General features: G+C 40.5%; 1 protein-coding gene across 8 annotated transcripts in view; it reads right to left on the bottom strand.

Annotated features, from left to right (window-relative positions):
- cdk5rap2 (CDK5 regulatory subunit associated protein 2) overlaps nt 1–16075 on the bottom strand; it is a 40350-nt gene that overhangs the window by 13047 nt on the left and 11228 nt on the right. For 6 of the 8 annotated variants that reach the window (XM_028026523.1, XM_028026531.1, XM_028026524.1 and 3 more), the window contains exons 9-30: nt 13491–13544; nt 11248–11367; nt 11037–11156; nt 10861–10953; nt 10104–10322; nt 9844–10014; nt 9633–9743; nt 9413–9550; nt 9148–9327; nt 8812–9006; nt 8377–8457; nt 7240–7431; nt 6963–7092; nt 6728–6867; nt 6514–6630; nt 5762–5905; nt 5569–5681; nt 5049–5188; nt 3009–3146; nt 2820–2929; nt 1697–1840; nt 1078–1182 (exon numbers count right to left, since the gene is read on the bottom strand). In XM_028026523.1, the coding sequence (XP_027882324.1) occupies nt 1078–1182; nt 1697–1840; nt 2820–2929; nt 3009–3146; nt 5049–5188; nt 5569–5681; nt 5762–5905; nt 6514–6630; nt 6728–6867; nt 6963–7092; nt 7240–7431; nt 8377–8457; nt 8812–9006; nt 9148–9327; nt 9413–9550; nt 9633–9743; nt 9844–10014; nt 10104–10322; nt 10861–10953; nt 11037–11156; nt 11248–11367; nt 13491–13544 (2955 nt within the window). The remainder of the gene's footprint in view (nt 1–1077; nt 1183–1696; nt 1841–2819; nt 2930–3008; nt 3147–5048; nt 5189–5568; nt 5682–5761; nt 5906–6513; nt 6631–6727; nt 6868–6962; nt 7093–7239; nt 7432–8376; nt 8458–8811; nt 9007–9147; nt 9328–9412; nt 9551–9632; nt 9744–9843; nt 10015–10103; nt 10323–10860; nt 10954–11036; nt 11157–11247; nt 11368–13490; nt 13545–16075) is intronic. The other 2 variants (XM_028026525.1, XM_028026527.1) reach the window with 2 other exon arrangements.

Here is a 16075-nt window from a genome sequence, read left to right as displayed (position 1 = left end):
GTCATAAATTAGTGTGCCTTTCAACTAAGCCTGCCACAATAAGCAATAAATCTATTAATTGCATGATAAATTAAAAGGAGCTCAATAAAACAAACATGGTTGTTTGTTTTTCTCTTTCTACCAAAGATAGGGTGACAAAAGGCTTCAGTATGGTGCTTTGGTCTGACCAGCCACTTTTTTGGAAGGATTCTCTAGTTACAGGGACTTCAATATCCATTTCATTTGTTGTTTCGATTGTTTTGTTCATTCATTTTGGATATTAAAAATATGAATTAACATTTAACATTAGTCCCAATGTTAAATATTTGCCAGAAATGAAAGTTTATTGATCTTTGAAAAAATGCACTTGTAGTACTATGCTATTACCATCATATTACTTAAAAATGGTCATCCCACTATCACCTTTTGCAACCTCTAAAAATGTTCACTGCAGCACATTTAAATCCATCCATGTTTCCGCCTCACTCTGCATGTAGCCAGACCACTTACTAATTAGGTAACTTTTGATGACATTAGTTCCCATGGATTTTATGTACGGTAAACTGAGTAAAGGGACTGAATGCAAATACTCACTACACTTTTCTGAATTTTTTTGGAAAAAGAATTTGGGTTGAAATAATTATTCGGATTAATCGTGATGAACTGATTATTGAAATAATTGTCAACTAATTTAATGATCAAATAATCATTTACTGGAGTATACTTCAAATTCACTAAAGGTAAGTTATATTGCATTTTAGGCAATGTCTTATCTTATTTAAAAAGGAATTGATCATTTGGTTATTTTAAAGTATTTCTAATACTGGATAGAAAGGCTATAGAATGAGGCATTTTTTTTGTATCCAAATACTCGATTAACCATTAGAATAATTGATAGGTTAATCAATAAATAACATAATCGATAGCTGCAGCCCTAAAACCAGGTTAAATTTTCCTTCTACTTCACAATTATGGACTAGTCTGTGTTGGTTCATGTCATAATAAAAATCATGTTTATTTGCATAACTGTGACAAGACAAAAAGTGAATAAAAACTCCAGTGGTAAAAAATAATTTTAAGTAGCAGTTAATATTTTACCTTTCTTAAGGTGCTTGTCTCTGTCTGGATCTCTTTATCTTGACCACGAAGACGTTCCCTTTCAGTGTCACACTGTGGCTGCCTCTCACACATCTCCTCGAGCTGCTAGAGTAATGGGATGGGAGGCGAGTGTGACACATATGACTTGGTAAAAGAAAACTTAAAGAGGGAACAGAATCCAGAAAACACTGCACAGCAACAGCAGAATGGCATGATGTGTCTAATGTGGCATGGTGAAGAGAAGCCGTTTCATGGGACACAAAGATAAAAAAAAACAAAACAGGGAATGGTTAGGAAAAGGGAGGACAGAAAAAAAGGGCAGCTTCTACTATAAGCAAACAACTACCGTAACTTGTTAGAGAAAATAGACATTCAGCACTACAGACCAAAGAGACATCAGTAACAGGCTGAACAAAGCAGAGGTTAAGATGTAGGTTAGGAGTTCAGAAAGGAGCTAAAAAGGTGGATGTTAGACAATGACTTATGATTCAATCAACTGACTGAACTTTAAACAAACTCTAAATAACAACAATTTCCCATTATCTAGGATTTAATCAAAGACTATAAAAAAATCCTGTTGAACTCCATGTATTGGGAGCTGTCTTTTATGACCCCTAACCTGTTTGAACCGGCTTCTGCTGGTCAGATCTTTGTCTTCCCTTTCCAAAGCGTCCCGCTCTGACTTCTCCATTTGCGATAATTTGCTCTGGAGCTCATTGTTTAAACTCTGAAGCCCAGCGACATGCTCCTGCAAATCCAACACCTGCAGCATAAAGGGAACTGTTGTCAATTTTCTTTTAATGCATCATTTTGTTTATGTTTGAAAAAAAAAGAAAAATAACAATCCAATCTAACCATTACATTTGTGTTATATCCTGCAGCATACACATCTTTCCCCAAGTGCAGTTATCTCTCCACAATACATGCTATTGACATATACATTATATTTAACTACCGTAGTTTAGTAGACCTGGATTTAGGGTGTCTTTTGTGTATTTTAAGTTTTTCGCAATCAGTGCTAATAATCAATGTATCAATGTATTCCAAATCCACTTCACTTCCTAAAAAGTAGGCTCAACCAATCCATTTTATATTCAAGTCATATAGTTTGTGCTAATTAAGCAGCCACAGAATAATATACGGGGTTCATACACTTTTCCCACTGTAAAATTCAAACACTTTTGAAGGTAAGTTTTCAAACTTTTTCAGCACCTCACTTTAGAGATAAAAACAATACAAATGAACTAAAGAAAACTGTTTTAGTTCACTATTTTATATTATGTATTGCTGTCATTAATAATGTCTTGGTATAGTATTCTACATTCTACAGCAGGAAGTAAGTAAACTAAAATCATAACAATGTGGCAGATACAATGCATATATTTCACACCCAAATGTATACTCTTATGGTGAAGGTGAGAAGGTGAGGTGAGAAGACAACAACGGTTGTCCTACATTATACATTTTGGTTTTGATTATGGTTTTATTTTTTAAATCTTATGTTCTCAAATGTTTCTCTTACACATACCCTATACACCTCACTGGTCTGAGAAAGTTACAAAAAAAATCTCAAAAGAAAAGCGTTCTCAGAACGTTTTCTGGCAATAAGCAAATAGAAGTAATTCGGGTAATTCTAACTGACCTAAAACAAATGAAATTTTGTCTGAGTTAACTTCAGACAATGAGAAAAAAAAAAGTTTGTGATTTTTAAAAACATCTTTAAATATTTGGTATGAGCTCACCTTCCGCTGAAGCTCCTGAGGAGAAAGCTGAGGCAAGCTATCATCCGGCCCTTCTCCCACACAGATACTCATGTAAGAAGTCTGATCTCCAATGAAACTCAAGGTTTCACCTGAACACGAAAACCGGCATTTAAATCTCACAAGTAAAACGTTGGGAGAAATCATTACAGTGTGTACTTTCAGTCTTACCATCACTGGTTCCGCCAACTCCTCCTCCACGGTTCTGAATTGCTCCCAAGCGAGCCTGCAGGGACGCATTCCAGCGCTGGGCGTCCTCAAGCTGATGCCTCATGCTCTCCAGTTCCTTCGGATCAATGAGGTCCACACCTGAGCAGATCCACACGCAAGTTTATTTACAACTCCACTGCATTTCTATTTAGATTTTTAGTGAAGGTAACATTTCAAAAACAACCTGAAAGTGAAACATATTTTGAATCTTTATATTTAGAATAAATTTTAGTAAGAAGTTAAATGAAGCATTGAAATGTCATAGTTATTAAAATACTGAAATTCTGCATGTGGACTAGATCAGATGGGGATATTTTCTTGGAATAATTCACATTTTGAGAAAATGGGGGGGGGGGATAAAATAAGATTTCTTTGATTTTTACAATAAATTAGTGGCAGAAATAAAAATAAATAAAACAAATGCTAACTATTAGTGATTATATTGCCACATTCTTATTTCAGACAAAAACGTCTAATTATAAACAACACCACAGATGACTATAAAAAGACAGCTTTTTAATTTTTAGCTGCATATAGATTATAATGATTATGTAACTAAAAGTTAAAGCAAAACGTCGTCAGAGCCAATTAGCCCGAGTCGTCTGTCCTGCAGTCTGAGAGAATATAAGCCACGGCTGCTTTACTTACGGCTGACCTATTTCTGCACCTGCTGCCCTGTAGATAGTACTGTGGGAGGAGCATGCACTTAATCTGCCCACAGACATGAAACACGCATGCATGCAGACACTTGAGCTATGATGTTTAGACAACAACCTCAGCTCTCAGAGAGGACTTAAATGAGGCTGTGTACTGAAGTCATGTTATATTTGAGTGAGTAATGGAAGTAGAGCTGAAACGATTAACTGGATTAATCGTGATGAACTGATTACTGAAAATAATCAATTAATGTAGTAATTGATTAACCGTTAACTAGAGTATGCAAACTCTAATTTCACGGAAAACAGAGTAGTATTTAAGCCAAAACTGTTCAAAAATATATGTATTTTGCATTTACCATAAAAAAAAGCTATTCAATCGGTTAATATAAAATTAATCAACAGATCAAGCAAAAAAAATGTCGAGCAGAAAGTGCTGAGCTTTTTCATGTTGATTTTTCAGCTCGTTACATTCTTTAGTACAAATGATTAAGTGTTCACTAAAGGAATGCCATTACTGTATTTCAAGCAATAAAACATTAACTTATTTAAAAAAGGAATCAATTTTTTTGTTTATTTGTGTCTTTTAATATATTTATAATACTGATTAAAAAAAGCTTTGATGAAAAATCTGCCAATTTTTTTTTTATCCGAATAATTGTGAAAAAAAAATCAATAGGTTAATATTTGCAGCCTTACATGGAAGTGTGAACTCTGCATGCTATGAAACTTTCTGAATGAGAATTTATTCATTCTTTTTTTGTTCAATTTCTAATTTCACCAGAAAAATATAACATACATATCAATCTTTCACTGAAGCTATTGTATAATAATGTAACAACACATAGTTAGAATGGGTAGATTAGTAAAGCAAAGCAGATGGAGAGGTGATGTGCACACAAACATTTGAAAGGAACAGTTCACCCCGACAGTGGAGCAGAGAAAACATAGAGCAACAGAAGCATTATTTTTTATTTTATTTGTAATGGGTTTCAGGAGAACACATGTATTTAGTGACAGTGAAACAAGTTGCATTTCAGGTACAGACAAAGACATGCAGATGAAAAGATGATTGGGTACAAAGCAGCAGACAAACAGAGCAGACAGATGAGAGGAGGATAGAGCAGATGTGCATGAAGCATTAACAAACAGGAGCCATAAGCTTTTCAGCCAGATTTGATTCATGTTGAGTCATGAATTAAAACACTGAACAAATATGACAGCCATTTTTGTATTTCCTAGTAGCCGAGTACACACTGACATTAAGCTGTTGTTCCCTATCGTTCCTTGTATTTTCTGTATTTAATTATCAAGATCATCTAGAGCCCAGTGTGTTTGACTGCACCTTCTCTGAGTTTGGCTCTCTGTATCTCTCTCTCCAAATCATCCCTGAGCTCCTCATTAGTTTTGACGCTGTCTTCTAGCTGCTGCCTGAGCAGCTGAACTGCTGTCAGTTCCAGCTGCAGAGCATGGAGACGCTGGCCACTGAAAAGCACAAGAGGATCAACAGAGTTAACACCCACACAAACAACCTAAATCAGTCACGAACGTAATCAAATTGTTGCTTTAACACATTGGTTTAATCTTAATCCCTTCATGTTTAGGTGGATTAAAAACAACCAGGTCTATAATAAACTTGCAGCACATTCTTTTTTCCTTCATAGTCAATTTCTGTTACATTTAACTGTTAAATTAATCACAAGCACAATTCAGATTGTATGGATTATAGAGTTTTAGGCCAGAACAAGAAATCGGTGCATCAACCCCCCCAAAAAATGTCATCATTATTTTCTGAACATATTAAGTCACTTTTTATTATTTTGCTTATTAAAAGATATAAAGTAACTCATTCCACCTCTTCTTACCTATCCGGCTCCTTCACAGTCCTAACTAAACTGGAGTACAGCTGTTGTTCAGCTCTCAGGGCTTTATTTAGAGCATCATGCTCCTGCTGCAAGGCTGAACGATGGGGCAAAGCCTGAGGGCAAAAACAGGAACCAGCTTACTAGTGAGTAAAATGTTGCTAATCATTTGAAAATGAGGCAATTAAAGCTTTACGTCTTGCTGGCTGTCTCCTCCTATCATGGTTATTTCTCTCTGAGGCAATGCCGGTAGAGATCTATCCATGTTGGAGCCAATCAGATGGTCTTGAGTAGAATCATTCCGGCTGTCACTTCCCTGTCCAAGGCGTTGATGGAGAACCTGCTCAAAAACCAAAAAGGAACCATGATGCATGACTAAAGAACACAAAGCTTGAAGTTTATCTAAAAAAAAAAACGTCCTTTAATCCCAGTAAGAACTTCTATCAACTCCAAAATGAAATACTATTGCAGACTTGTTCTGGCTTGTTTGCAAAATGAAAATACAAAAGTTCCCAATAATTGATGTTAGACTTTAAATATGGAACCTGAAAACAGTCTGAGAAAATTTTGTAGGCTTGAACAAAAGACTGTAGGATTAAAGGAAGGGCAGATAAAAGGATTCAAGGACGGAAGGATTGGCGGATTAATGGAAGAAAGGGAGGCAGTAAAAAAAGGTCCAAGGAAGGACACAAGGAAAAGTTAAAGGCGGATAAACTGATAAATGAACATATGGATGAATGTGAATCACATACAGTACAGACCAAAAGTTTGGACACACTTTCTCATTGAATTCAATGAGAAAGTGTGTCCAAACTTTTGGTCTGTACTGTATATAAAAGCCAGAATAAAAACTGGCCTAACTGGAAAAAATATATATATATATTTATTTAAACTGTTAAATCTAAATAAAGCTCCATGTGGGATCCCTACCATGCATTCAGTTCTTACATTAATAATCTCATCCTTGGTCTTCAGTGTAGCAGTGAGGGAATCGATGTTAGCAGCTTGACCTTCACTGCGACCCTGGAGCTCAGACAGCAGTGACTGGAGATCAGCCAAAGAAATCTGGAAGTGAAAATAAACGACCAGAATAACCAATAAAGAAACTTCTGCCAACATTATCCCAACACTGGATGTGAAAATGTGCTTCCTGCTCACAGACCTTCAGTTCATTTTCCCTCTTCAGAGCTTTGTTCAGTGCTTCAGTTTTCTGAGCCAACTCCTTCTTCAGGACAACAACTGTTTTCTTGGAGACTGGAATGTTCTCCTGATTGTCCTCGGTGTTTCTTCTTGATAGGTCAGCTTCAAATGAGACAAAACAGAAACAAATGTAAGAGCAATACAAAGACCAGGTTTAAACATCCAAAATGAAGATTTAAAGCAGACCCAAGTCTCACCTTCTCTCTCCTCAAGTTTCTCTTGCATGATCTGAATTGTTTGCCTGAGCTCCAACATGTGATCTCCATCGACCTTCTGACTCATCTCTGCCAAGAACTTGTCCCTCTCCTGACCTCGCTGCAAAAGCTTCTGCAGAAGAACATTACAACACATAAAGATAATGTCTTACTTTTGTTTTAATGTAAGTAACCCAAAAAATTGTGTCGTTCATGTTTTGTGGACATTTCAAGTTGACAGCTTAACAGCAGTATGATTGTTGTCTCTAAGGGATCTTACGTCAATGAGGTTGTCTTTCTCCACAAGCAGGGTTCTTAGTTCTGCCGTCTCTAAATAACTCTCTTGGGTTGTTGACGAGCTTTTCCTCTCAGCTTTGGCAAGCTCCTGTTGCTTATCAGCCAACTGCTTCCTCAGTTCCTGAATCTCCTGAGCACGCTCAGACAGCATGCGGTTAAAGTGCTCTGCAGACTCCTTAGGAGAGAAAACAGCAAATAAACACAATCCGTAGGTTAGACTTGTTTTTCCCACTACTCCATAAACAAGTCTTTTCTATTATTCTTCACTACATTTCAATGCTAAAGTATTGTTTTTATAGCTAATCTTTTGTAAGAAAAAGAAAAAGGTTGACTAGACAAAACATCGGAAGGTTGGAAGGACAGATAGATGAGAGAATGAATGGATGCATATTAAACAAAGAACTGATAGCCAGATAGAAGACTTTTTAGACAATGGGATCTAACTAATATCTGGAAATCCAAACATTTTCGGATTCTAATTTACTTCTTTCAAAACATAAATACCTGGAAAATAATTTCTCAGAGGTCAACGTCTCGCATTCAATAGCATCTCTCCTTTGTGGCTAAACACGCACAATCACTAAGAGCCACAGTGCAGCACAAGGAGACCAAATTCGGTTCTTCAAACTATGTACTAACAAAAGGAAACGTTTTGGCTGCCAAACTCTGGTTGAGTTGACACAATTACCCTCCAACATCTACAGGGTAAGAAGTAGATCATATTCAGTAAAACACCATTCCTATATGCAAATTATTACTTTTAATAAAAAATGGAAGTGACAGGTAACAGGTTAAGAAGCCTGATAATTTAATTTAATGCACATAGAAACAAATTTTAGTCAGATGTGCAAAATTAATCAAGATAAATAAAAATGGAATGACATACCTGCTGTGTTTTTTTAACACAAATAATATCTGAAAATACAAATAAAATTGTCTAAATCTGAACTACATATGGCATTCTCCTGGTGCTACCTATAATTCAGCCAAAAAATATTTTGGAGAGTGAATGAGAGCAATTCTGTAATATCTGTAAAAGCCCAGTCCTTATAACTCGCCTGATTTCTCCCTGCAACAAATATCTTTTCCTCAGCAAGTCAGAATCTCTCCTTAGGCCTACCTGAGAAAACCCTGCATCATCATCACCATCATCACTGCTGCTGGCCTCCGGTCTATTACATCCTTCCTGATTTTGATCTTTCTATTGTGACAATAAAGATTTCTTTTAAATATGTGGAAAACAACAATGAGTATAACTTCTGTACAGAAGTGAAAGAGTGCTGGGTTTATTCCTGGCATTAACTAACTAGCAATGGATCTAAAATAGATATCATCTTGTTAACTAGCTTAATAACATTTACTGGAATGTATTATCTAGTCATCATTTAGTTAATATTATCTGCATGAAGCAGCATTACTCAACTTATACAGTTTGGAAGAAAACTGCAATTACTTTTGTCTTTTGGCTCAGGTTAGTTGCTGAACATGGCATACAAAAAAGGTGGGAGGGGACATGTCCCATGCCTACCCCCACCAGTTACACCCATGCACTGACCTTAAGAAGCTGGTCCTTGCTGTTAATTGTAGCCAATAGTCCCTCCACAGCGTTCTCATTGTCATCTATTAGTCTTTCTCTGGCTTTCACAGCCTCAGACAGCATTGCTTCTGTGACCTTTAACCTCTGGCCCCTCTGCTCGGCCAGGTCCTGAGCCTGACTCTGTGAGTGGTTCAGAACGCTCTTTGCCATTTCCTAAGGAAAGTGACAGATTTAGAGACAATGCGTTACGACTTCCAGACCAGGCTGAAACTAGATAGCTGTGACGACAACTGAAAGCTGAAATCTCCATTGCTGAACGTGGATCAAAGAAGAAAAGTAATTTGGTAAACTAACTTCCATATCTTTAGTCTTGCCCTCTAAGGAGAGCTGTAGCTGGTGGATGATGGCATCTTTCTCCCTCAGTGATCTGTTCAGATTATCTTCTACATCTTGCTTAGCTCTCTGCAGGTTCTTCAGTGTGTTGGCAAGATGTTGCAGCTCCACATCTTTCTCCTTGATAAGACTGTCAAAGTTCTGCAAGAATAAAAGAAATTGCTATACATCAAGCACATTCATGTTAAGATTTTTACGGTCAAAAAATATGTTAAAAGCTACTTACATTGATGGTTTCCTCATTATGAGTGAGCAGGTTATTGAGCCGGTCCAAGTCCCGTTCCTTTTCTCTGAGCAGCAGCTGCAGCTGGTGGATCTCATTGTCTTTCTCCTCAATGGCAGCAAATTTGTCATCCAGAGCTTGCTGTGGGAGAGCAAACAAAGAAAGTGTCAAAAATCTAATTATTGTCTGTCTGGTGAGGAGATAACATTAAAGGCATCCCAACCTCCAGGGCGCTCTCATTTTCTTTTAGCCTTTGCCGCAGCTTGGTAAGCATGCCGTCATTACTCCCGGGGCTTTTGCTTTGCTCCAAGTCTCTGACCATGTTTATGTAATCCTGATAAACAAGAGTTAAACATATATTTCAGTGTTCCAAAGGAGATTTAAAAAAAAAAGAAAATCAAAGAGATCTTTTGGTTAAACATATATTGTGTCACCTGTAGCTGCTGCTCTTTATCAGCCAGTGTGGTTGTGAGCCTCTGGATGGTGGCTTCGTGGCTGTGCAGCTTTCTTTTGGCTTGTTCCAGCATCTCCTGGTACTGCTGTTCCAGAGCACTTTCCCGTTCTCTCATCTCACCGTTCACTTTTTTCAGCTGATTGGTGAGATCCTGGAAGAAAATAATCACATGAAATCTTTTTTTATTTTTTTGGGGGGAGGAAAAATGTAAAGACAGTAAATGCCTTTATACTACTTTACGTTTAGGGCTTTGTCTCCTTTCTTTTTCTGTTGCTGCATGTCTTCTAGTTCCATCTCAAGTTGGTCCTTTGACTGCTGCAAATCAGCAAGTTCTTGTTCTTTCCTGTCCAAGGCACGCTGTAGTTTTTGGGCTTCGAGCACCTTGGTGTGATGCTCCCCTTGGAGTTGGGCCAACTCAGTTTGTTTTTCCATTAACAGGCTTTGATGCTCCTCTACTCCCTGAATACAATTTTTAAAAAGTAAAATTTAAGATTGCTTTTTTTTTTTTTTTACCAATACAGAGATGCACTAAAAAATCAACTGCTGCTGTGAATCGGCTGATTTTGGAAGATGTATGCTTAGATTACTCATCCAAAAGCGTGAGAGAGAAGAACAATAGAAAACAGGAAGGCTGAATGTTTTATGCTTTAAAGCCTTCAACCTCTTTCTGTTATGGAACAGGATGAGGTGAAAAGCCATAGTAACCACTAAATTAAGAGACTAAAACAGTTAAAAATGTCCACCATTATTAGCTTAAAAATAATAGTAAAGCCTTGTTTCATGGTGACTGCTCTCTGGTATATGTATAGGTCAAACTAAATCTATATAAGCTGATCAAACCTGTACTAAATTGTTTTTCAAAACACTTCAATCTGACCAAAGTATCTTAAGAAACTTGTGAATATACAGATCTAGAGGGAAGAGTGAAACCTCCATTGTAAAGTAGAGTGAAGGATTGATGCCTTAGTTTCTATAACATACAGTAGGAACAACATGCCTGGTATTTCTGCAGTTGGGCTTTATGTGCAGCCTCTCTGGCCTTGGCCAAAGCATCATCCCTGTCCTCAATCTCCTGACAAAGTTCCTCAATCTGAAAAATAAACAAATTCATTTTAAGAGCATGGCATGACTAAACAGTGATATAACAGTTTTGGTTCTTAAATATATCTTAACCTCTTTTTCCTTTTCTCTGAGGACCTGGGTAAGCCCTTGGATGGTTTTATCTCTCTTCAGAGCGTTTTTCTTCTCTGTGTCAAGCTCATTCTCCTTCTCCTCCAACGTCACAGACAGGGTCTATCCACAACAGACAGCAAATAATGTTATACAACATATTTCACATTCAGTTATTTAGGGAACATGTAACAGAATGTAATGCCTCTTGCACCTTGTTGTGATTTTGTGAATCCTCGAGTGTTTTTGTCATGTTTTCATTGGCGCTTTTTACCCGGTTGACCTCTTCAGTCAGCATTTTATTGATGGACTCCAATCGATTTATATCACTCTTCTAAATAATATCAAAAGACACACACACAAAGAGAGAATAAAAATCAAATGAAAGAAGTTATTGTAAAGCATTCGTCACTTCACTTAAAAAGGCACAGATCAATCTAGACACCATTACTGACATTATCTACCTTTACTTTGACAGGGGCATATTGATCATTAAATTCCTCAGTAAGATCTTGCAGAGACTTCCATTCTGCCTCTCTGTTTCTTAGTTTGGCTCGAGTAATGGCAGCACCAGTGTTTAACCTCTTCAGCACGGGAATACGACTGCCTGAGGGGGCAGACACTTGGTGCTTAGAGATGCAGCGCAGGAGCTGGATTAGGTCTGAGATTACAGATGGCTGACTTGAGGACCTGTGGAGCATTGCTTTTGGCTGAACTTTTCTTCTTGGGCCACTGTTGGTACCATGCCCAGAAAGCTTTGAGTCCCAAAGTTTTCGCTTGTGCGGACGATCTGCAGGCTGGTCAGAGGAGAAGTCTCTATTGAGAGACTGTAGAGAAGTGGAGTGACTTTTGAATCCTTGCCTAGACAGCGTTCCCTTGCGCTGCACCAGATCAAGGTACATGCTCTGTGAGCGGTGACGTGTGCCACTCAGTCCGATATTCTTCATGCATCCATCTAGCCCAGCGCCTGATCCCAGTCTGCTGCTCCGAAGCCCAGAGCGACCAGGTAGCGCTCCTTTACCGACAATTCTATCCAGACTCACACACCTTCTCATGCGATTCTCCCCGTCAACACTCCCATGTTCCCTGAAAAGCGGTCCTTCGTGGAGTGGCTGACACGTGGTGTCCACATCGGGACTGCCGATCTCAGAGGACCTGAGGGGAGTCCTTGAGCGGGCGCTTCCCCTAGAACTACTCACAGGATTGTTTCTGTTGTAGATATGGACAATGCACTGGATCAGGTGTTCCTTCTCCGTCAAGAATTTCTGAATCTTATTGTTGTGCTCATCTTGCAACTGGTTGATATTAATATCACACTGAATAACCTTCTCCAGCTGGAACACACATTTTCCACAGAGGAACTCTCCACGACCATCACGGACCACCTCCCGACCCAACACGTGGGACAGGATGACCTGCAGCTTCCTCTTCCCCGATGAACTAAATATCCAGCGGCACTGGCTTCCCACCAGACGGACACCACATATACGACACGGGTCCTTCATGGAGCCTTGGATTTTCGACAATCACCCGCTTCGGTTAAGTCCAGAAGACCTACGTCTGCCACATCAAGTGTCCCGTGACTTAATGGCTATCATCCTAACAGCTACAGTCCAGCCATGTTGCATTTTCTTTCTCTCCATCAGCGAGCACGCATAGCGGAGAAAGACCGAGTGCAAAGCACAATATGCCCTAAGCCTTAATAATCCCTGCCTCCGCCTCTCTTTTACTCTCCCTCACGTATTCAGTCAGATCAAATCCTCTGAGGCTCCTGTAGTAATCTGTGGTGTAGCCAGGACACTTCAAAAGTACCTGTGCACGTCAAAAAGTGTTCAATCAATAAAATCATTCTTTGTAGGGATGGGCATTTATTGTTTATCATTTATCGTGATAAATTTGTTATAAGATTTTGATTTATTGCTGTCACAATAAATTCCAATTAATGATGGTTAAAAATCCTGTAAACTATCCTTATTGTCAGAATTATTTTTTTCCCCACAGTTTGTTCAATGAGAGTATCAATAAATATCAATTAATTTTAAAATATGATTAAATGCAGTTACTGTGTGCACTTTAGTGGTATAAATTACACTTCTTTTTGTGACTTGTGTCTGAAAAAAGTATATTACAAAGCATATTACAAATGGGCATGTTTTTCAAGAGTAGCATTTGTGTTTGTGGGGCTATGATTGCTGTGCTGTGCAAAGAGTTACCTGAAAAATGAGGAATAAATAATTCTTATCATCATTTTTATCATTATCACAACATAATCACAAAATATTGTGATAAAGCTTTAAGTCCATATCGACCCAATCCTAACAGAAACCAAGACATAATAAATATTTATACAAAGTAAATCTGTACATGCATCAGGCTGTTATTTAATGTTTTGGGCTCCATATGTTTCAGTTTAACATTTTTTAAAAGAGTTTCTAGAAATATCTAAAAACCTCCAACCTGTTGGTCTGGCTGCACTTTGTCTTTCTCTCTTTGAAGATCATCCCTCAGGTCCTGGAAAAGAGACACCCAAGAGTCCTTTATAAACCCAAGAGTCCTTTTAATGTTGCTAATATAGACATTGGAAAACAAACTCCCCATCACTCTCCTTACAGCCACTATATAAAAAAAACTAAATATATCCTTGTTACTTCTCAGGATTTTAAAAGGTAAAGCATCAGCCAGGTGCAGCTGTTCAAAAGCATTAGTGATTAACTGATAATCAGCAAATGTGTCCACCCTCCTGCCCAGCTGGAAAAACAGCAGAGACCTTAGAAAATCAACTGTTGCTGCCCATCAATATGTGAAAGGTTAGAAGACCATTTCCAAACAATTTGAAGTCCACAATTCTACTGTAAGAAAGATTATTTGCAAGCAGAATGTTTATACAATAAATACGTAGGGAAAGTAGAGGGTCCAGCAAATTTGCCACTTGGTTAGACAGTGATCATAACAGCACAATCAGGATATGACTAAATGTTTTTTATGAAAGATGCTAGGGGAAAAAAACTTTCTTGCAGAAATTCTACAACCACTACGTTTTCTCCATGTCTGTATCATAACAACCTTTGAGTTGTTAAATTTCAGATGACGTGACAGAAAGAGATTTAGAAAAAAACTAATCTATCCATCCATCCATCCATCTTCTTCCGCTTATCCGAGGTCGGGTCGCGGGGGTAGCAGCTTCAGAAGGGAGGCCCAGACTTCCCTCTCCCCAGCCACTTCTTCTAGCTCCTCCGGGGGAATCCCGAGGCGTTCCCAGGCCAGCCGAGAGACATAGTCCCTCCAGCGTGTCCTGGGTCTTCCCCGGGGCCTCCTCCCGGTGGGACGTGCCCGGAACACCTCACCAGGGAGGCGTCCAGGAGGCATCCTGACCAGATGCCCAAGCCACCTCAACTGGCTCCTCTCGATGTGAAGGAGCAGCGGCTCTACTCTGAGTCCCTCCCGGATGACTGAGCTTCTCACCCTATCTCTAAGGGAGAGCCCAGCCACCCTACGGAGAAAACCCATTTCGGCCGCTTGTATCCGCGATCTCGTTCTTTCGGTCATGACCCAAAGCTCATGACCATAGATGAGGGTGGGAACGTAGATCGACCGGTAAATCGAGAGCTTCGCTTTTTGGCTCAGCTCTCTCTTCACCACGACGGACCGGTACAGCGCCCGCTTGACAGCAGACGCTGCGCCAATCCGCCTGTCGATCTCCCGCTCCCTTCTTCCCCCATTCGTGAACAAGGTCCCGAGATACTTAAACTCCTCCACTTGGGGCAGGACACCCCCCCTGACCCGGAGAAGGCACTCTACCCTTTTCCGGCTCAAGACCATGGCCTCGGATTTGGAGGCACTGATCCCCATCCCGGCCGCTTCACACTCGGCTGCGAACCGATCCAGCGAGAGCTGCAGATCACGATCTGATGAAGCCAAAAGGACCACATCGTCTGCAAAAAGTAGAGATGAGATCCTAAGGCCACCAAATCGGATCCTCTCAACACCTTGGCTGCGCCTAGAAATTCTGTCCATGAAAGTGATGAACAGAATCGGTGACAAAGGGCAGCCCTGGCGGAGTCCAACTCTCACCGGAAACGAGTCCGACTTACTGCCGGCAATGCGGACCAGACTCTGACACTGGTCATACAGGGACCTGACAGCCCGTATCAAAGGGCCCGGTACCCCATACTCCCGGAGAACCCCCCACAGGGCTCCCCGAGGGACACGGTCGAACGCCTTCTCCAAGTCCACAAAACACATGTAGACTGGTTGGGCGAACTCCCATGCACCCTCCAGGACCCTGCTGAGGGTGTAGAGCTGGTCCAGTGTTCCACGACCAGGACGAAAACCACACTGCTCTTCCTGAATCCGAGGTTCGACTATCCGACGGACCCTCCTCTCCAGGACCCCTGAATAGACCTTGCCAGGGAGGCTTAAGAGTGTGACCCCTCTATAATTGGAGCACACCCTCCGGTCCCCCTTTTTGAACAGGGGGACCACCACCCCAGTCTGCCAGTCCAGGGGAACTGCCCCCGATGTCCATGCGATATTGCAGAGTCGCGTCAACCAACACAACCCTACAACATCCAGAGCCTTAAGGAACTCCGGGCGGATCTCATCCACCCCCGGGGCCTTGCCACCGAGGAGCTTTTTAACCACCTCGGCGACCTCGCCCCCAGAGATTGGAGAGCCCAACCCAGAGTCCCCAGGCTCTGCTTCCTCAGTGGAAGGCATGTTGGTGGGATTGAGGAGGTCTTCGAAGTACTCTGCCCACCGGCCCACAACGTCCCGAGTAGAGGTCAGCAGCACACCATCCCCACTATAAACAGTGTTGGTGCTGCACCGCTTCCCCCCCCTGAGACGCCGGATGGCGGACCAGAATCGCCTCGAAGCCGTGCGGAAGTCTTTCTCCATGGCCTCTCCAAACTCCTCCCACGCCCGAGTTTTTGCCTCGCAAACCGCCCGAGCCGCATGCCGCTTCGCCCGCCGGTACCCATCAGCTGCTTCCGGAGTCCCACAGGCCAAAAAGGCTCGATAGGACTCCTTCTTCAGCCTGACGG

This window comes from Xiphophorus couchianus, chromosome 8 (genome assembly GCF_001444195.1).
Source record: "Xiphophorus couchianus chromosome 8, X_couchianus-1.0, whole genome shotgun sequence".
Classification (NCBI taxonomy): Eukaryota; Metazoa; Chordata; class Actinopteri; order Cyprinodontiformes; family Poeciliidae; genus Xiphophorus; species Xiphophorus couchianus.
The sequence above is the reverse complement of the archived record's forward strand: the minus strand, read 5'-3'. Positions and strand labels throughout refer to the sequence as shown.